This window comes from Delphinapterus leucas, chromosome 16 (genome assembly GCF_059928025.1).
Source record: "Delphinapterus leucas isolate spDelLeu-1000000601 "Yukka" chromosome 16, BTC_Dleu_Yukka2, whole genome shotgun sequence".
Lineage (NCBI taxonomy): Eukaryota > Metazoa > Chordata > Mammalia > Artiodactyla > Monodontidae > Delphinapterus > Delphinapterus leucas.
Window position 1 is genome coordinate 73,746,333 of NC_143144.1, and position 20,355 is coordinate 73,766,687.

General features: G+C 49.5%; 1 protein-coding gene across 2 annotated transcripts in view; it reads left to right on the plus strand.

Moving 5' to 3' along the window:
• Positions 1-1,699: 1,699 nt before the first annotated feature.
• Positions 1,700-20,355, plus strand: part of SLC18A2 (solute carrier family 18 member A2) — a 38,316-nt gene continuing 19,660 nt past the window's right edge. For both annotated transcript variants that reach the window (XR_016388176.1, XM_089898212.1), the window contains exons 1-9: positions 1,700-2,325; positions 3,720-4,071; positions 12,172-12,230; positions 12,506-12,589; positions 12,904-12,996; positions 13,691-13,780; positions 13,888-13,931; positions 14,002-14,062; positions 16,609-16,704. Coding sequence is in view for 1 of the 2 variants with exons in the window: in XM_089898212.1 (XP_089754338.1) it covers positions 2,205-2,325; positions 3,720-4,071; positions 12,172-12,230; positions 12,506-12,589; positions 12,904-12,996; positions 13,691-13,780; positions 13,888-13,931; positions 14,002-14,062; positions 16,609-16,704 (1,000 nt within the window). In the remaining variant the exon portion in view is untranslated. The remainder of the gene's footprint in view (positions 2,326-3,719; positions 4,072-12,171; positions 12,231-12,505; positions 12,590-12,903; positions 12,997-13,690; positions 13,781-13,887; positions 13,932-14,001; positions 14,063-16,608; positions 16,705-20,355) is intronic.

The window sequence follows — 20,355 nt, forward strand, 5'->3', positions numbered from 1 at the left end:
CACAATAACCCTGCAGTATGTCCAGTTGGCATCCCCACTGCAGAGATGGGGAAACTAAGGCACAGAGAGGATACATAATGTGCCCGAGGTCACCAATCAAGGACGTAGTGGACTGGGACCCAGGCATCCTGACAAGAGCCCTTAACCATGATGCCTCTCTGCCCAGGGGGCACAGGGGCAGGACCTGTGTCTTTGTTCTGAAACTCCAGGCACTTTGGGGCACCCCATGAACGTGATACGCTTCACAGCCAGCTGAAACAGCTCCCTGCCATCTGTTCTCTCCTCCTAAGTGGTTTTCCTTCTCTCCTCCCTGTTTAATATTTAAGTTGCACATATCCTGGGACATCCCAGAGTCCGCATGTTCCTGACCTACTTACGTATCCAAACATTTTTCTCACATCGGGGGCAGCACAGGGGGGTTTCGGGAAGGAAGTAAGGAGGCACAGAGAGTGGGGAGCCCTACACATCACCCTGCTGCTCTAAGCAGTCTCCAGCTGACAAGGTAACATTAAGAAAACAAGGCCAGACTCTACGGCTGAGGCTGCAGCAGACAACGCTTATTTCAAGTGGCTTTCCGAGAAAACAGCTCCTGCTTCTCCCGCCCCCAGAAGGGTCTTCAAAGCTCCAGCTCTGTTTGGGGCATGTCTGTTTGTTTCTCTTCTGTTTATAAAATGGAGGGACTTGGAAATCAAAGGCGGGCTGCTACTCCTTGGTAGTGAGGATGACAGCTCCAGGTCAGCCACACACAGGCACTTTGCCTGTTTCAACCATCTTTTTAACCAGAATCCCTGGGGAAAACGCCGAGGGGAGAGGACTACAGCACACAGGGCCTGGGGCAGCTGCCCCGTAAGCCCTTTTACTAAGGCGCCAGGCACTCACCTATTCTCCAGTGTCCCCTGCTCAGGGTGACATGGTCCTATTTTATGAGAACTGGATTCAGGGCCTGGGGCCCTCAGAACCCCACTCTCACTGTGGGGTGACACTGAGAGATGTCCCCTTTCCCCCTGTTTCCACATCACCATCTGGAGGGTACCTGAGGACCCGATGGTCAAAGACTCCAAGTGGCACCCTGCATCATGATACCGAGGTGGGAGAGGGGAGGGGTGGTGGGGTGCAGAGTGGCTTCTCCAGGAAAGAGATCGGTCCCCGGCTGCCAACACCCTAAGACCTCTTTCCCTGGCACACTCACTAGCCTTCATGTTCTCACGGCCAATTTCAGGAACAGGGAGGCTCAAAGAGAGCTTTAGCTCCTAATTGGGCCAGATGAAACCACTAATCCCTGACTCCTTATCTTGGCCCCTGACCCTTCACCCTGAGATCCTTGACCTCTCGGCCTGGGGCTTTTGACGTCCTCCCTCTGCGACCCATCCACTTCACCCGGACCCGGGTTCCCAGGGCTCACGGCCAAGTGCAGGGACAGGGGTTCGGGTCTGCTTAGGACGGGGCGACCTTAGGATCCGGGCTCAGAACCTCGTCGGGCACCTGGCGGGGAAAGGAAGGCGGTGGCTACTCCGACGCAGTGACGGCGCGGGAGGGTGGAGGCCGGGGCGCCCCAGCCCCCCGCCCCCGCCGGCCCTGACGTCAGAGCCAGAGCCGGTAAACTGAGCGGCGGCCGCCGGGCGCTGGGGCGGAGACTGCGACCCGGAGCCGCCCGGACGGACGGAGCCCTCGGCGGCCGGAGCAGGCAGCCGCAGACCACCTGAGGTAACGCCGACCCCGCTCCCTGCCCGCGGGGCTCGGCGCTGGGGACGGGTCGCCGCCCGGGGCGCGGGGGAGAGCGGGGCCCGGCCGAGGGCAGGGGAAGCCCCCCGAGGCGCCGCGCGCGGGGCTCCAGGGCGTCCCGGGAAACCCGGGGCGCAGGACGCACGGTGCGCAGGCGTCCCGCGGCACTTTCCGAGCGCGCAGGGGGTTAAGTGGGACCCGCGGGGGCGGCGGAGAGCCGGGCGGCGCCCAGGATCCGGCCCAGACGGCGCTCGTGGGCGTTATTAACAAGGAGCGCAGGTGCCGGTGAGAACGCGCTCGCCGAAGGTAAGCCGAGGGTGGGACGCCCGGGACCATCCGGCGCCGCCTGGTGCGCGCAGCTCCCCGAGCGCCCCTTTGGCGGCCGGGCCGGGCGAAGTCTGGGGCCTGGGGTTGGGGGAGCCCCCAGCCCGGCAGAGCCCCTGACCGACCGTGCGCCGCGCCCGCAGCCGAGCCCCGGAGCCATGGCCTTGAGCGAGCTGGCACTGCTCCGCTGGCTGCAGGAGAGCCGGCACTCGCGGAAGCTCATCCTGTTCATCGTGTTCCTCGCGCTGCTGCTGGACAACATGCTGCTCACCGTCGTGGGTACGTACGGACCGGGCGCCAACCCCCACCTCCCCGGGTACCCCTTCCCAGGGCGTCCCGCTTACCCGAGCGCGGTTCGGGAAAGTTCGAGAAGACGTTTTGCAAAAATACATTCCCCAAGACTGCCTCGTCTAGGCTAGTAGCCGTGTTTGTGGCTTCGTTTTCCTGGCGGTCCGGTCAAAAAATGTGACAGCAGATAAAACCCAGAACTTATGTTTCCTCCTGATAATTTCCTGCTTCCCTTTGTCACTTTCAACGCGATTAAAAAAAAGAAATCTATTAAGGAGGAGCAAGTCCCAGGATTCAGAATAATGTTATAATAATTATTATGCTACCCGGAAAGGTGGGTCAATAATGTGGTCTGTCACCTCAAGGAACAGGTCAAAATCCTTCCCTCCATAAAAGGAAGGGACATTTAAAGGTAGTGATTCCACAGATGACTTGACATGGAGACATTACAGGACCCACATCAAGAGCAATTTTAACGGCATTGGTTTTCATCTTTTTCCTGTAATGGATTTTTGAAAAACAAAATAATTGACATCCAGTTCTCTTAATTAGCACCATTAACAGCAACAGATTTGACATGTTTTTCCTTAAAAATATCCCAATTTTTAATGAATAAAAAATGATTTTTTAAAGGGTTGTTTCCCTTCTCTCCATTTAAGGTTCTCTCTCGATGGTTTTCAGAACATCACACAGTCAGGGTTTCACTTCCAGGAATATCAGAGCTGGGGCGGGGGGCGCTCATCTGAGTTCAGTAACAAGGGCCCAAATCCTCCTTTGTCTTGAATGCTCTGTGATGCACATGCCCGAAGCTTCCAGTACATCAGTTTTTCTTTTCCTCTACGAAAGTCAGATCTTCCAGGTTGTATGAAACACTGAAGCTTCCCACTCAAGTAATGGAAAGATGAAGTGGGCCTGCTGCAGAATTTCTGAATTATTACTTCCTGCAGGTTTATTCTTTTCTAAGACACCTAATGAAATTTAGATTTCTGTTTCCTTGATTCATTCACTTAAAGGTCTTTCTAGCCTCTTTCTGAGAAGTACTGGTTGACCCCAGGTCAGCACTGATTAGGCTTCAGACCGAATCTTGCTTTCCTAAAATATTCCTGTGAAGGAGCCCTGTAATGGGAAAGCCCTTGAGAACAGGGATCTCTGGGGTGGGTCAGGTCTGCACAGTAGCTGCCCTGAGAGCTCTCACAGCCTCTGGGGCTTTGTTCGCAGAGCTGAGCAACGTGAAATTGTTCAGTGTCGGCTCGGAGGTCCCATCCCCGAGGCAGACATGCCACTTCTCTGGGCCTCGTTTAGCATTTGGCAAGACCACGGTTTTGCTGGCTTTGGTCCCGGGCAGGGTTTCAGTGTAATCGCCACTCTCCTGCTCTTGTTCTCAGTCCCCATCATCCCAAGTTACCTGTACAGCATCGAGCATGAGAAAGATGCTATAGAAATCCAGACTGCCAAGCCAGTGCCCAAAGCCTCCACCTTCGGCGGCTTCCAGAACATCTTCTCCTATTATGACAACTCCACCGTGGTCGCCGGCAATAGCACCGGCAGCCTTCAGGGGGCGCTGCTGCATGAGGCCACCACGCAGCGCACAGTGACTAACAGGTCCACTGCCCCTTCCGACTGTCCCAGTGAAGACAAAGACCTCCTGAATGAGAACGTGCAGGTCGGCCTGTTGTTTGCCTCGAAAGCCACCGTCCAGCTCCTCACCAACCCGTTCATAGGACTGTTGACCAACAGGTGGGTTATATCATTTTGGTCAAAAAGTTTGATATTTATATTGTTCCAGATCACTTCCACCTGGGATTTTGCTTCTCATTCATTGATCAGAATCTGGAAAACCAAAGCTGGGGAAAAAGCCAGTCTCCTTCGCCTTACGTTTCTGTCCTTAGTCAATCACGATTTCCCATTTGGTCTCCCTTTTCACTGCCACCGTGACCATCCTTGTGGGATTGTACGTACCATGTGGCTTTCTCTTCTCTTGCACCTGTGGTCATGCACTTCCTGATAGACAGCTGAGGTGGTTTCCTTCAGGGCTGGCGTGCTCAGTGCTCGTGGGGATGGCCAGGTGGGGAACGTGGCACATGACCTGTAGTCCTGCTGCGTATACGAAACATCTCGCTGACACTGAGGTCCTAGGCAGTGTACCAGTTCTTCCCCTGCCACTTACTAAGCTGCATCCACGTGCACAAAGGGAAGAGGCTTTTTTTCTGGATGATTCAAGCTGCCCAAACTAGCTTTATATTAATCTCAATGTTCTGGAGTCTTTTGGGACCCACATTATTTTGAATAACTGTTCACATTTCCATTGCTGGTGGCCATCCAGCAAGTATTTGCTCTTCTACAGCTGAGGTGGGCCAGCTCTGCCTGATATATGGGGACTCCAAGTACAGGACAGGGGGCTTGCAGAGGAGGGGAGGAGGTGTCAGCTGCAAAGAGTGGGAGCTGGTAGAGTGTGAATGGTGGTGGTGGGCCGCTATGTAACAGTGTGACCCCAAAGGCAGCAATGTGAAAAATGGGGCGGTGCCCAGAGTCCTACCTGTGAACCAGGCCTAGTAGCAAGAACCAAGACAAGGACTAGAGAAAAAAGGAGAATAAAAGAGGGGGCGGGGTGAACTGAGGAGGCCGGGGCTGGGGGGGGACCCGGCAGGGCTGAGCTATAAGAGGCCTCATGTGCTAGATGAGAGAGGAGTGGGGCTTGTTTGGGGGGCACTTGGGAACCACTAGAGGTTCCGAAGCCAAGTTGCAGAGTCAGAGAGCTGAGCGCAATTTTAAGCAGGTCAGCCCAGCACCCCCTGCAGGCTGGGAGCAGGGAGGTCTGTACATTTACCAGGCTTTGGCCTTGGGAAAGGTGGAGCAGGGCTGGCTGGGCCTTCTATTAAAATATTATTAAGCATTTCAAGATGGCAACAACAGAAGCGTTAAACCAGGCAGGGGACCCTTCTCAGAGCGGGGCCCGCTCTGCGGGGTGGGAGGCCTGGGGTGTTGGCAGGGGCTCAGAGAGGGGATCTGCCCTCCTCCGCACGAGCTGTCCTCTGGCACGCAGGTTGCCGGTAACGTACTCATGGGGAGTCCGAGAGAAGCACATTTTCAACTTCTGTGATTCGATTTTCCGCGCTGAGTAGGGCCACTGAATCCATTTTAACCGTCCCAGGCCACATCCAGCCTCCAGTTTGCTGTGCAGTGTTACCGGGCTGCTGCACAAAACGCTGAGCAAGTTACCGCAGGACGCTGGGCTGACTGGGAGCCCACCAAGAGGCACCGTCATCACGGCGACGTTCGGCAGCTCCTCTGCTCTTCAGGAGGAAAATCAGACAGACCTTCATAGTTACAGGGTTTTCTTTCTTTTCTCAAGCCTAAGAGCGCTTCTTAAAATGCATCTGGTATAATTACAGGAAACAGCTCAGGGTTTTGTATTCTGAGAAAGCAAACAGCTCAGATCCTATATTGGGAAAATTGAGGACATTGTTGTCATGACGCCTTGCCAGTCACTTGGACGTGAATGTCACTAACTGCACCGTGTAATACTTAGAAACTCGGCTGAACTGATGTGAGTGTTCCAATCTTCCAAACGCAGGTGGCAAATGAAAAGCTTACAGAAACATCCCATTCTTGTTTTTAATGCTTCGCTTATGCTACCGGGCAGCAGCTTGTTTAAAACCAGTGAGACCTTTCCCCTAGTAAATACTCCAAATGCTTTGACATTGCAGCCACCTAAGGCTCACGTTTGGGGCTCCCAAAAGATTATCTGCCAAGAGAAAACTAATTTCCTTTAGTGACCTGTGAGATTTAGTCTATTGGTATGGTGCGTAATCCACTTTGGAACTTATTGAGGGCAAAATTTTAATCCCTAGCTGATTTCTCCCAGCTCTCCAGCAAATTTCAAAATAATCTTCATCTTCTAGCACTGCCTTGTAATGTGGAAATGCAAACAAGTTTTAACATTGATGTAGGACAACAAACTCTGTTGTCCCTCCAAAATGATCATGATAAGTAATTTTTTTCTAATATTTTCCAAGCCCAGTAGATATGAATTTGGGGACTGTCAGCATTTCTGGGCACTCCACGGCTGTGCTCAGAGAAGTGATAAATACATTTCCCTCTACAGACTCTTCCTTTGTGAGCCATTGCAAATAGCCTTCTGATGTAATTTGTGCCAATCACATCCGCAATTACCAACAAGACGTGTGACTCACATTTTCAGTGTTGTAAAGAAGTGAGTTTACAATAGCATTTTACACTTGGTTAATATGTTTCTGGTTAAGGAGTAGTTAAAACATGAAGCCTCAGATCTTGAGGAGACTTTAGCAGAAGCTTTTGGGTCCGTCTTGGTATTAATTAATTTTTTTTTTTAAAGAAGGTGTTGGGGGTAGGAGTTTATTAATTTATTTATTTTTGCTGTGTTGCGTCTTCATTTCTGTGCGGGGGCTTTCTCTAGTTGTGGCAAGCGGGGGCCACTCTTCATCGCGGTGCGTGGGCCTCTCACTATTGCCGCCTCTCTTGTTGCGGAGCACGGGCTCCAGATGCGCAGGCTCAGTAGCTGTGGCTCAAGGGCCTAGTTGCTCCGCGGCATGTGGGATCCTCCCAGACCAGAGCTCGAACCCGTGTCCCCTGCATTAGCAGGCAGATTCTCAACCACTGTGCCACCAGGGAAGCCCCTGTCTTAGTATATTATAGGCAAAAGGGTTTGCTACTCAGGAGGAGAAAGCATTTGTCCAGACTCTCTGGCCAATGGCTTCCTTCCTTCCTGTTCTTTCCATCTGCTTACTGTTACACAGTTTGTACCTTTGGCTACGAAATATAAACAATGCAGGTCAAAATCTGCTTTTTTTGCATCTACTCGGGCTCTCCCTTGTGTGCCAGGCTGAATGAGGGAAGGTCCAAACAGTAAGTTGTTGGGTGCTATTTTTATCCAATGGGAGGGAGTTTAGGAAAAATCAGCCTGATTTTTGGGACATGGATCCTCCCTCACCTCCCTGGCCCTAGAAAAATATCTTTTTCCAGCCCGTGATGTGAGCTGGTCCAACTTCCCACTGTCTCTGCAGTGCTTCTGATAGTGGGGAAAAGAAAGGCCTCCTGCATCCCCAGAGATGTGAGGGGAGCTCCATAGAGACAGGCTGGTTGGAGCCGCTCCTTTCTGAAGCTTCTTGCCGTAAGTGGGACTCACTCTGAAATGAGACACCCAACATCACACAGGTCATAATCCGAACCCCCATGTTACAACCTGGGGCCCCATAATTTATGGTCACGATGCTGCTGAGTGAGTGGCTTTGTGGTGACACAGGACGCAGGCTGCCTGTCTGTTTTAAATATTGGATAAGATCTCATGCCAAACCCTGAAAATAAAAAATGACAATTCTTGGGAAGCATTTAAATGCTCATTTGGCTGTTAATATGATACAAGTAATTCCTGTTTCATTGACTCTTTGGGAACTATATTTTTACTGAATAAGATGTGACCAGATAGGGAGCAAAGGACCTTTAGATTTTGTCGAGTGTGGTGATCACACGTCCGGTAACGCACTTTCCAAAGCCTGCGGGTGCCTTGCTTGGTCTGATTGCCATCTTTGAGGCTTGTGTGACTTATTTTATAATTCCAGTCTAAGTATTCATTTCATGATTGCAGTTGTGAGTAAAAGGGGGTAGAAGGACTTATACTAGCAACACCTGTTGTCTTTTGGCCTGGCAAGTGGAGTTTAGACATACACACATAAAAGGAATGTTCCAGGCTGGTAAACAATGTGAAAACCACCTTTACATTTCTCTCTTCCGTAAGTCAGGTTAAGAACGAGGCATCATGGCGTTCACTTGCTTAACGTAAGGCTTACATAGTAGTTGCATCTTTAGACCCAGGATATTCCAAACGAACCCGGCAGCTTGGGAAAGGGTTAACAGGGGTGGGGATGGTTCCCTCCCCGGCTCGTCATTGTGTTAGTGGCCTGCTTTTTATCAAGCCAGCGTCAGTGACTTAATTTATTTCCATAGTTACCTAGTATATTTGAAAGCCAGTTATTTTTCCTCACAAATCTTAGCTAACGTCTGAAAGACAGGGAGAAAGCCGCAGGGCATGAAATCTCTACAAAATCTACTGTGGGTTTTTTTTTTTTCCCCTTTAGCTTTAGGCAACTGGTCTGAAGTGGGCTTTGTAGGAATAAGCAGTGACCTTTTCAAAAAGCTCCTCCATGGACAGGGAAACCAGCTCTGCTGGAAAGGGATCTCCCATCCTCGATGTCATTAGGGTGGTGGAGACGGTGTGACAGCGTCTTTGCTTCAAAATCAGAAGAAGCTGGCCGTGGAATTGGGTACTTCTCATGGGAGCAAAGCCCTCGCGTGACCTGTGCGCCGGTGAACACCCTGGAGAATAAGAAATCCAAGGCTCGCGTAATTCCCCACACACATCTGATAGCTGAAAAAGACAGACCCAGGGGCTAAACCTAAGAATTTTGTTTTATTTATGCAATGGTTGACCACAAGCTTCCTAGTATATCCTAGCAAACGTAAAATACCTTTCCATTTACTGCTGCTCATCTTTTAGGAGTATGTTGAGGTAATCGAAATGGGAGATGTCACCTCTTGTCTCATCTGGTGACAGTTTGTACCCTTCCCTGTCCCCTGTTCTGTGTCCTTGCTTTTGTCACTTACCACAGCAGAGGGAACCCAGGTCTTAGCAAGCCTGGGAAGAGAGCTTACACTAATCTCTGTGGTAAAGACAAACTAGTTAGGAGCATTAGAGGATAAGTACTGATTGCCAGTGACAATTTAGAGACATAGTGGGGTTTCTCTGCTGACTGGGTAGGGATATGTAATGAATATAACTTTTATTGCTTTGCACTTTTTTCTAGGAGTCAAATATATGATTTTTATTTTTATTCAACTGGATTAACTGCTCCCTGATGCTCTGTGAAGATGACTGTGGGCCAGGATGACTCACGAGGGGGTGATAAAGGGATATGTGGTTAAAGGTTTGCCACATCAGGCGTGGCTCTGCTTAGTAGCACTTTACTTGAGATGGTGTTGAGTTGGGACAAGAGGCCGAATCAGACATTTATGACTAATGTCAGTTGGGGTTCCGTCCATTTAGGAGACATTGTGGGGAAGGAGAAAGGACAGTGGCGATCTGCCCATCACTCAGTGACCCTGGGGCCTTGAGCAAGTCTCCTGAGGTCGGTGTTCAGGGGGCCAGGAGAGGCTGAGGGTGGAGAACCAGGAGCTGGCCCTCGGGCCACACTGGCCGTGGGGCTGAGCTCCAGGGAAGGGCGCTGCCCAGCACTTTCCACTGGGCAGCCCTGCCAGCGGCTTGGCTGATGGTGAAGGCATAGGGCACATGTGTCTGGTAACAAGCAGGAAGCAGCGGGAGCCCGGTGGCATCAGAAGCGATTGGCTTGCTTCACCTCTGAACCTCGGCTTTCTCACCCATGTTGGGGGTTTGGACTGGCCAGCCTTTGAATTTCCTTCTAGCTTTGCCGGTTGGTTATTCCATTCATGCTTTATTAAAATCCCAAAGGAATTAAAAGACAAAACAGTAGCTACAGCATTTTTAAAGAAAACACAGCACCTGGCCTTGGTAAAAAGAACCTTCCGTAAGCACACAGCCCTGTGGGTACAGAGCCACCTGGTTTCAAAAGATACTGTGGGCCCTGGGTTCCACTCAACCTGTGTGAGCCTCTGCTCCTGTGACTGGTGTCCCCACCAAAGTGTATGCTAGCAGGCCCTGCCACACCTTAGACACACGAGATATGCTCATTGCCCTGAATTTGGGGCAGCTCCCCAAGCCTCAATGTGGCCATCTGAAAATAGGGATAAAGCCAGCTACCTCACGGAATTGTGGTGAGAATCACAGGTGACCCTTATAGTCTCTGGGAGTGCTGGAGCCTCCTGGTAAGAAGGAGCCCTCCTCAGCTGTGTCCTGCCAGGTGACCTTGGCCAGTGGCTGGGCTGTAGACTGGACATAACATTGCTGGTTTTCCGATAGCTTTGACATATGTATGGTTTTCCAAGTAGGATGTTGAAAGGGATGAGAAGCCTGTGTTTATTCCAGGGCGGTCGTATGTCATTTCTTCCCCCAGACACGCAATAGTTGCTGAGAAAATAAACTGCCTGTGAGTTCTCTCAGTTTCCTGGAAGTTTCCTTCACAGTATCCAGCAGTGCCATGTTGGACCTGGTGTTGTGAACGGCTTTCTTTTCCTATATGAATAAGGGCACAGAGCAGTCAGCTCGGTGTTAGTTGAGACAGGAGAAGCTGTCATTTGATGGCATCTGAACTGCAGTTCAGGCCTCTGGTATCTTTCCTAGTTCACAGGATTGGCTTCAAGCCCCGCTTTGTGAATTACAAGCTCATTTCAGGTCACAGTAGAGGAATCTTTGCCTGGGTTTGTGGGAGGGCGACTGCCTGAGAATGCTATGATTTTGTGGTGCTGTTTGGTTTCCGGATGCACATGAAGCAGTTAAAAAACTTTGTAAGTGTGCCCAGGACTTTTAGAAGGGTTCTACTTAAAGCCACGTATGCCTTTTGGCATATACCTGAGGAGATAGTAAAATCTGCAAGGAAAAGTCCTGGACTGGATTGAATGGCCCTGAGTGAAATTAGCCCTAGGACATTAGACAAGTCATTTTTTTGTACCTCAATTTCCTCATCTGTAAAATGGGGAGGTGGTCGTCTGCCCTTATCAGATCACTGAGCTCGTGTGTAAGCGCTTGGAGAATGGAGTGTAACCTTAAGGTGAAGGTATTGTGTTATGATTTTTTTGTTCAAGCCTGGAATAGAAGAGCCCTCCCAGGCTGTTTGACTGGGACTCGGGGTTTCTGTTCCTCATATGGTTTCTCTCCAGGATCTGGAGGGTCCAGGGCTGGAGGGAGATGAGGCCTGGAGATGCTCAGGGCTGTTCTGGGCTGACACAGGTCTCCTTTAGGGCAGTAGCTCAGCCAGTGCTGGCCCCTTCAGGCCAGGTCGTGGGAGGGAAAGAAGCTGCCTTCACTCTCATGCCCTGTCCATATGGCGGGGACCAACCTGCTTGCTTAATCTGCAGAAACAGAGAGGAAAAAAGGAAGAGAATGAGGGAGGAAACAAAATTTCTGAGGCACTTTTTCTGTTCTGGATGCCCTGGTAGCAGTTTAACATCCATATCTCATTTCATACCCACTCCAGCTCTGGGAGGTGGGTGGTGGTCTTTCTGCGGGGCCGAGGGGAGATTTGCCTGGGTTAAATGGCAGGGCCAGGTGTCCAGGCAGGGGTGTGATGCCAGGAGGCCAAGGTCTCCCCACCTCCCCTGTCCGCCTGGTAGCAGAGCCCTGTACAGACAGTGGTCTTACAGAGCAAATAGGATGTTGAATTTTTGCACAGAAAACAAGGTCTGTCTTTCTCAGCTGGCTTCATTGGGGTCAACGTGAAGACAGATCTGAAAATTTCCTTGCTTCCTAATGCCTCTTAGATGTAGTGCCATTGCATCTGCTGCCCGTTGAATCGCTTGATGACCTTTTACTAGAGTCATTTGATTGCAGCTGTCCCTTTGGGGAAGCTCTAGCAAAGACTATAATTAAAGAAATTTTTACAAAATGATGGAAACGGGCTGTGTATTTGAACGTGTTCTGGGTTACTTGCCAATATTTTATTAACATTTATTCCAGAGAAATTTCAGAGTGGCAATCCGTAAATGTATTCACGTTCCAAGACAGTCAAACACAGAAAGGTCATATAGGAAGCACCAACTATATGAATTTTTAGAAAAGTTGACCAAACACTTAAACACCTGATCCCAAAGGGTAAGCAGGAGAGACTCAATATAAAGGCTTACACAAATACGAAGCAGTCACCAGGTTTTCATTGTGGTTCTGTTTTGCAGGATCGGCTATCCAGTTCCAATGTTCACGGGATTCTGCATCATGTTTATCTCAACAGTTAGTAAGTGTCTGACGTTTGCCTTCTGAGTGTGGGTCACCGGGTGGGCTCTGACCACCACCAGCTGGGAGTTGAGAACACAGCTGGGGGTGGGGGTGGGGGGGTGTTTTGGCCACAACTGCAGAAAGAAGTTGATAGGAGAAGTCTTCAGGGAGCAAAAGCACAGTGTGGTTAACATGGAAATACCCCATCGGGTTAAGGGAGGTCCCTGTTTGAGCTGATCTGGTCGCGGCACCAGCGGGTCTACAGTGACTGTGGCCTGGCCCCTCTTCCCGCAGTGTTCGCCTTCTCCCGCAGTTACGCCTTCCTGCTGATCGCCAGGTCCCTGCAGGGCATCGGTTCCTCCTGCTCTTCTGTGGCTGGTAGGTGTGGAAACGCCTAAGTCAGTGCCCCGGGGCTTCCATCTGTCGGAGGGGCCACCGTCATTGCCCAGGCTGGTGGCCCTTTACAGAATGAGTTGGAATAATTCAGGGAATATAGGTATTGGTGGTGGTGGTTGGTGGTTGGTTCTCAGAGAAGGTACCACCTTCTTGTTGGGTGCTGCTTGGCCTTATGTTCTGTTGGTCTGGCAGGTGTGGGGAGACAACAGTCTGGGCTGGGGGTGGGGGAGGGTGAGTCATGATGGTTATTCTGTTGCTCCCAGAGCTTGGCTGTCACTGTTTCTTTTCCTGTTTAGGGATGGGCATGCTGGCCAGTGTGTACACAGATGACGAGGAGAGAGGCAATGCCATGGGGATTGCCCTGGGAGGCCTGGCCATGGGGGTCTTAGGTGGGTGAGGGCCACTGTGGGGGCCACCTGGGGGGAGGGGCCTATCTGGCATTGGACAGTGAGCCCCCTTTCACACTAGTGTCCACTGTTTCTTCCCTAATTTCATGGAGCCTTTGAAAAATGGTGGGAAGGGTCCTGACCTGGGAGGACCTGGACTCCCCAGACCTCCCTCCTGGGCCCAGGTGTAAACCCAAGCTTTGAACAGGATGGTCTGCCAAGGCCCCTCCTCTTGAACATTCTCTGAGTTACCACCCACCTGAGGACCTTCCCACTTTCTGAGCCTGCCTCCTCCACCTGCCCTGGCTGAGCTCCCAGACCAGGTGCAAACACCTTCCCTGAGAGATCCAGGTCCTCTCTGTTTTCTGTTACTTTCCTGGCCTTCATCTGGAGCCCACAGTCCCTGTCTGTGCTGCTGTGAAGTCTTCACTGGTCCATTTTCCTGTGCACTTCCGTTGCCTGGGTCTTATTTCCTCTGACCTTTACTTTGGGAGTGATTCCATGTCTCAGGTGTGAAACCCCTTGGAGGAAGTTGCCAGGGCAACTTAACAGTCCTGAACAGAATGTAGGGTGGCCACCCCACACAGTGTTTGGAACAAAGTAGAGGGAGAAACGCAAGAAACGCAAGATGGTTCTAGACCAGGGGGCGGTCATCAGTCCCGGGCCCGGCCCTGGCCCTTCTCCCTCTTCCTTGCAGTGGGCCCCCCCTTTGGGAGTGTGCTGTACGAGTTTGTGGGGAAGACAGCTCCGTTCCTGGTGCTGGCTGCCCTGGTGCTCTTGGACGGAGGTGAGCGAGTCCACGTGGACCCCTTGGCCGTGACCTTGGGGGCCCTGAGCTTGGCACCCCTGTGGGCAGGTGCTGGGGGCCACACCTCTTCTTTTTTTCTCCTGTAGCTATTCAGCTCTTCGTGCTCCAGCCATCCCGGGTGCAGCCAGAGGTGAGCGGCGGGGCAAGGCGGGTGCTGTGGTGGCCACGTGGCCTCTTCTAACCCCTGTTGTCCCTGACAGAGCCAGAAGGGGACGCCGCTAACCACCCTGCTGAAGGACCCGTACATCCTCATCGCCGCAGGTGGGGCTCCCCCAGCACCCCTGGTTCTTCCCAGCCAGGCGGTGGGGGTGGGCGGTGAGGACCAGCGTTCATTTTGCTGCTGGAAACGTTGGGCTGTAGAAAAACACAAAAGGCACAAAGAGGTTACACGTCAGAAGAAATGGTTTTCTTCTGTCATTAACTTCTGACACAGCCAGGCTCCTTTGTTGTTTTTCATCTGGGGCAGAGATGCCTGAGTCACAGAGACGCCCTCCAAGAGGATTGTTTTGGGCCAAACTTGCTCACTGTGTTTGTGTCAGAGGCTGTTGTCGTTTGGCCTTGAACTTCTGTAATGGGTCCATGGCCTCCCTGCCGGTGCCTTAGGGGGGTGCTCTGATTCACCTTGGCATCTGTGAATAGAGACTGACAGCAGGGCCCCAGAGGGCCAAAGGGTGCCTCTCTTTCTGCAGAGGGCATCCTGCACAGCGGCGGACAGGCAGCTGGAAGACACCTTTGGGTTCTTGGCTGAGATGGGCTCAAAGGACGCCCTGGGGTTCTGTGGCTCTTGGGGAGGATAATGGGCTGCATCCATCCAAGCAGCTGACCTCCCAAGAGCACCCCAGTGACACAGGCCTGGAGCTGCCTCGTGAGGGACTAGCCTTATGCGGCCTGGGCCTGGACACAGTGGTCAGCAGTGACCCTCGGCATGAGGCCGGAGAGAGCATCCATGCAGTGCGGCCTCAGGCCCGGTCAGGGTTCCCTCCAGGTAGGGGTAGGTGTGTCTAAGCAGCAGTCACAGACACTAGGGCTGGGGGGAGCCTGGGTGAAGTGAGGCACGCCCCACCTGAGGGCATTCAGATTCAGCCGCTTTCAAAACCCCAGGCTGCTTTTGTTAAGGTGTATACTGCTGGGTTTGGCCCCGGCAACACATAAGAGGCCTTGGTCTAGACCTTGTCTGTCATGCCTGTTGACCAAAGGGTTATAAGCCTGGTGTGGCGACCTCCTCATGCAGGGGGACCTCACTGTGTCCCCAGCAAGACACAGGGAACATTCCAGAGCTGAGATTCCCCTGGAGCCCTGGCTGTCCGAACTGGGGGGTGAGGACATGTGTGGTGAGAGATGGGGGCCCAGAGATGCGAGTCCCTGCACCTTGGGGCACACGTGTGGGCGGGCTGTGCTGCCTAGGCCCTCACTGTCTCACCCCTACCCACCCTTGGAGGAAATCCAGAAATCCAGCCGGCACTCAGGGTCAGGCTGTCGGCAGGTCCGGGCAGCCTGGATGGTGGAGTGTGGGGTGGAGCTGGGGGGCAGGCGGTGTCTCGTTTGTACCGCTGGGGTTTAGTTTACAGAGGCAACTGAGTGACGAGATGACATGGAGAGATTAATACCACCAATGGATGATTTTATTACTTATGTTTCTGGAGAAAAGGGGGCATGCCACGTCACTCAGGGCCACATGGGGAGGCACCAGGTTTGGTCAGGAGGCAGAAAGGGGCGAGGGGAAGACCCAGGCCAGAACCTAGGTGTTTGCATGAGAAAGTGGATTTTCCATGGGAAAGGTAGGGGAGGGTAAGCAGTTTAGGGTTGGCTAGTTTAAATAACTCCAGTCTGGGTGCTCTCCCCAGTTGCCTGGGTGGATTTAGGGCAGGAGATACTGGTGAGGTGGGTGAGAGTTAGATAAAGCAGGGACTCAGAGTATGGGTTCCGGATCACAGGGGAGACTTGAACAACTCTGGTTGTTAGTTTGGCCCTGTAATTAACGTCAAATAGACAAATACAGAATTTAAGAAAACACGGAATAGGTGGGTGAGGGGAGTCCAGCCATTTCAGCATCATTTTTATGTTCTGTCTTTAAATGCTACAAAGAATGAAAAAATCTTTCATCGTATGTAAACACCTTAATTATGATTGCGCAATGTTCTTTGAATCAGGAGTTTAGCAAATTAGAGGTTCCACGGGGCACAGCACAGGAAGCTCTCAGAACAATGGGGACAGCAATTTGATTTTTCCAGGTGGTTCTACATTTACAAAGGGTTCTGGTTAACACAGTGATAATGGATATTTGCATGGATACCCTATAGGTACAGCTGATTTAAAAAAAATCCCTCAACAGCATATTTGCACTGAATGCACTTGAGTTTTGGGCAACTAAGGGCATCGTTAGAAATATCTGTGTTTGTTATACAGTGAAACATGGGTGTAGGAGCCTCAGGTTGCCTGAGTCTGTGTATGGTCGGCCTGAGCTGCTGAGTCGCCTCAAGCAAGTTACTTCATTAATAACTTGGAACTCCATTTCTTCATTAATAAATTGGGAAGGTTAAACCTAGTGATCACTAAGCCTCCCTCCACTTCCACACTTTATGACCCTGGGATTCTAGTTGTTTTAAGTAATAATAATAATTTCAAAAGCAACACTCCCTACTATCCCTTTGACCTGTTATTTGTCTTTTTCTTACAAAAGTAGACGTTCTGGGTATCAGAGCTGATTGTTCTGGCTGTGGACACAGGGGATTTAACTGTGTTTGGAAACGGTAGGGGACACTTGAGACCCAAAACACAAGGACACTAACCTTCTTCCTCCCTTTAAGGATCCATCTGCTTTGCAAACATGGGGATTGCCATGCTGGAGCCAGCCCTGCCCATCTGGATGATGGAGACCATGTGTTCCCACAAGTGGCAGCTGGGTAAGACTGGGCCGCGAGTTTCTGGCTCTAGAATTTTTGTCCCCAGGTTGGGTCTCATTATTGTAGTCCTGAGCTGCCGGTAGCAGGATGATAAAGTGATTGTCTCTGTTTGTCACTTAATGGGGTCAGTGCTTAGGTTAGCAATGAGCTTTGGGGTTTGTTTTGGCTCCAGTTTTTGTATCACCCCTGATAGAGGCATAATTAATATCAAGGCATCAGACCTGGGCAGAAATGAGAGATGAAAAATACATTCAGCATTTCCTCACACTTCTGAACTGGACAAGTTATATTAAATATATGTGGACAGTAATAACATTTATGGGAAAGGGAACAACAAACGTAGTTTTATTTTTTTTAATTGAAGTGTAGTTGATTTACAGTGTTACGTTAGTTTCTGGTGTACAGCAAAGTGATTCAGTTATACATACATATACGTATTCTTTTTCGTATTCTTTTCCATTATGGTTTATTATAGGATATGGAATATAGTTCCCTGTGCTACACAGTAGGACCTTGTTGTTTATCTATTTTATATATAGTAGTTTGTATCTGCTAATCCCAAACTCCTAATTTATCCCTCTCCCCACCTTCCCTGTTTGGTAACCATAGGTTTATCTTCTATGTGTGTGAGTCTGTTTCCTAAATAAGTTCATTTGTGTCATATTTTAGATTCTACATATAAGTGGTAACACATGCTATTTGTTTTTCTCTGTCTGACTTACTTCACTAAGTATGATAATCTCTAGGTCGGTCTGTGTTGCTGCAGATGGCATTGTTTCATTCTTTTTAATGGCTGAGTAGTATTCCATTGTGTATATGTACCACATCTTCTTTATCCATTACAAACTGTTTTTAAGAGGATGAATTTTTGAAAGTATTTTTTATTTAGAAAGTAATTCATGCTTATTGTTAAAAAATCAAAGTACAGGGACTGAGGAAGTAAAAATTGTAAAAATCTCATATTCATCTTTCCCCCTCTCCCAGCCCAGTCCTCTGTGACATTCATTGTTAATAGTTCTGTGTGTCTGTTCCTCGATTGTTCTGCATTGATCACCATCTTTGTGAAATGCCTGAAAACCCAACCCATGTGGAATCTTGCCATTTACACACCGTGTGACCTCTTGTTTTTCTGTGTTTCTGTGTCAAAATGGGTAGATTTACTTTTCACAATTAATTAAATTTTAATTGTTTATCAAAGTTACACATGTACACAATTTTTAAGTTAAATATGTTATAAAAATCATAATGAAAAAACAGCAGTCTTTGCCCCATGCCTCATCTCCAAATCTCTTCCTCAGATTTGATCACCTTCAACTCTTTTAGTTGTTTCTTCTGCTAATTTCCTTTATGTCTCTAAATAATGTGTACGCTCCTATTTTTTGATTTTCCAGTTTCTGACATTGTCCGCCAGCTTCCTAACACAGTAGATGAGGATTTAATGCCATTATTGCTTTACCTGAAAATATCAACCAACCAACTGACATGTTTCCTCACCTTCTGTTCTCCTGAAACAATTGTATTACAGATTTGGTTAGATTGGCATTCAGTATTGACGTTATTGTGAATATGTAAATATTATTCAAAGGCGAGCTCTGTAGGGTTCTGTGATTATTTTCTTTTTTACAAACTTTCTGTTTTTCCTGGAGTTAGTAATTATGGTGTCTTTCTATTTTCTTCGTTTTCTGTGTAGCATTTATGAATATATCCCTCAAACTCTTTTGCAGAGATGAAAGACCCTCTAAATATGGACAAGTACCTCCACAGACCTAACCTTTCTGTGTTTTTGCTTGTTAGTGGACATCTGTCCCACATCATTCTGACTTCCTGCTCCAGTCTAGAGTTGTTCCCTAGGCCATCCAGAGATTTTCCTCTTCTAATATCTGGGCGTCTTCTTTGCCTCTCTTCTGTTTCCTGTATCCTCCTCTCCTGTATTCCTCTCTTTTGGTTTACTTTCTCATTATGCTGGAACCTATCCTCCAGCAGCTTCCTGAGAGGGGGGGCACGGCAGGTAAAGTTCTCTGGGGTCCTGCTTATCAGCAGCATCTTTATGCTTACCTCAACTTTATCCTGAGTTTGGTTGACTTAGTCTGTTTGGGTGTATAATTCTTGGTTGGGAATCCTTTTCCTTCAGAGTCTTGAGGCCAGGGTTGCTGTTGTCTTCGGGCACGCAGGGTTGCTGTTGAGGAGGCCAGTGTCCTCATTCCCCATCTTCTGTAGGAGCTCGAAGGATCTTCTCTTCCTCTCTAGGTTATGAGCATCCACGATGCTGATTTGCAGGGAGTCTTTTCCTCCACTGTGCTGGGCACTTGCTTGTTCAGCCTCTTCATTTGGGAAATCCCTTCTTTCAGTTCCGGGAAACCTTTTTGTATGATTTCTTTAATCCCTCCCCCTCTTCCATTTTCTTTCTTCTCTTTTCTGCTATTCAGGTTGGTTGGATGTTGGGACCTCTATGTTTTACACTTTTAATTTCTTATTTTGCCTTCCCTTATTTCCATTGATTTCTTCATCCTCCTCCTCTAAACTCTATTGAACTTTTACAGTTGGTGGCATCGTATCACAGTTTTGAAGAGCCCTTTCCCATTTACCCTAAGTGGTTTTGTGTATGTGTGGGGCGGTGGAGGGATGTTGAAATGACACCCTTTACCATTCAGTAGGAGGACTTCTCTTCACCTCCCATTTCAGCCTCTTGTGACATCCCTGATCTCCATGCTGCCTGGGGTCCCTGAACCTTTTCAGTTCAGTTTCTCTAAAGAAACCTTCTCCTGCTAGGTGAACCACTGAGGGCTGGGGGGTCCAACCGCCCTCTTTCTGGTTGACAGCCTCCGCCCTCAGCCTTATGTTCACAGTACCTGGACCCTTCAGTTCCTTAATTTTCTGGGTTCTGAGGCACAGAGGTCTTGCTGCTTCTGGCCGCTCCGTGAGCAGGTGGAAGGTTCCAGTGCTCTGGGCTGTGTCCCTCTCTGCTCTCCCTCCCCTTGCTCCTCCCTCTCGTTGCTTTTTCCCCTTTCATTTTGCCTCTCCTTGGGCAGACAGGGCGAGGGTCTATAGTTTTCTTTTATTCCTTTACTAAAATTTAAATGGAATTTAGAGTGGGAATGGAGAAAAGCTCGTAGATTCAGTCTGCCCTGTTTAACTGGAAAGCCATCATTCCTTCTGCTCTGATTGCCTTTTCTTCCATGTTAAGGTTATACCATACCTTTGGTATATACCATATACCATTTTCTACCAGTCCTTATTGCTGGACAGACATCTAGGTCCATTCCAGTTTTGCCATCAGAAACCATACTGCAGTGAAATATCCTTTCCACGTGTTCTGCGCATGTTTGGAAGTACATATATCTGCAGGGCAAATTCCTAAACTTAAACTGGCATTTTGATATTTGGTAGCATTGCATTAACACGGGTATTATCAATCTTTTCCAATCGAGTGTGTGAGAAAGGGGGTCTCATTTTTTTTTACATCTTTATTGGGGTATAATTGCTTTACAATGGTGTGTTAGTTTCTGCTTTACAACAAAGTGAATCAGTTATACATATACATATGTTCCCATGTCTCTTCCCTCTTGCGTCTCCCTCCCTCCCACCCTCCCTATCCCACCCCTCAAGGTGGTCACAAACCACCAAGCTGATCTCCCTGTGCCATGTGGCTGC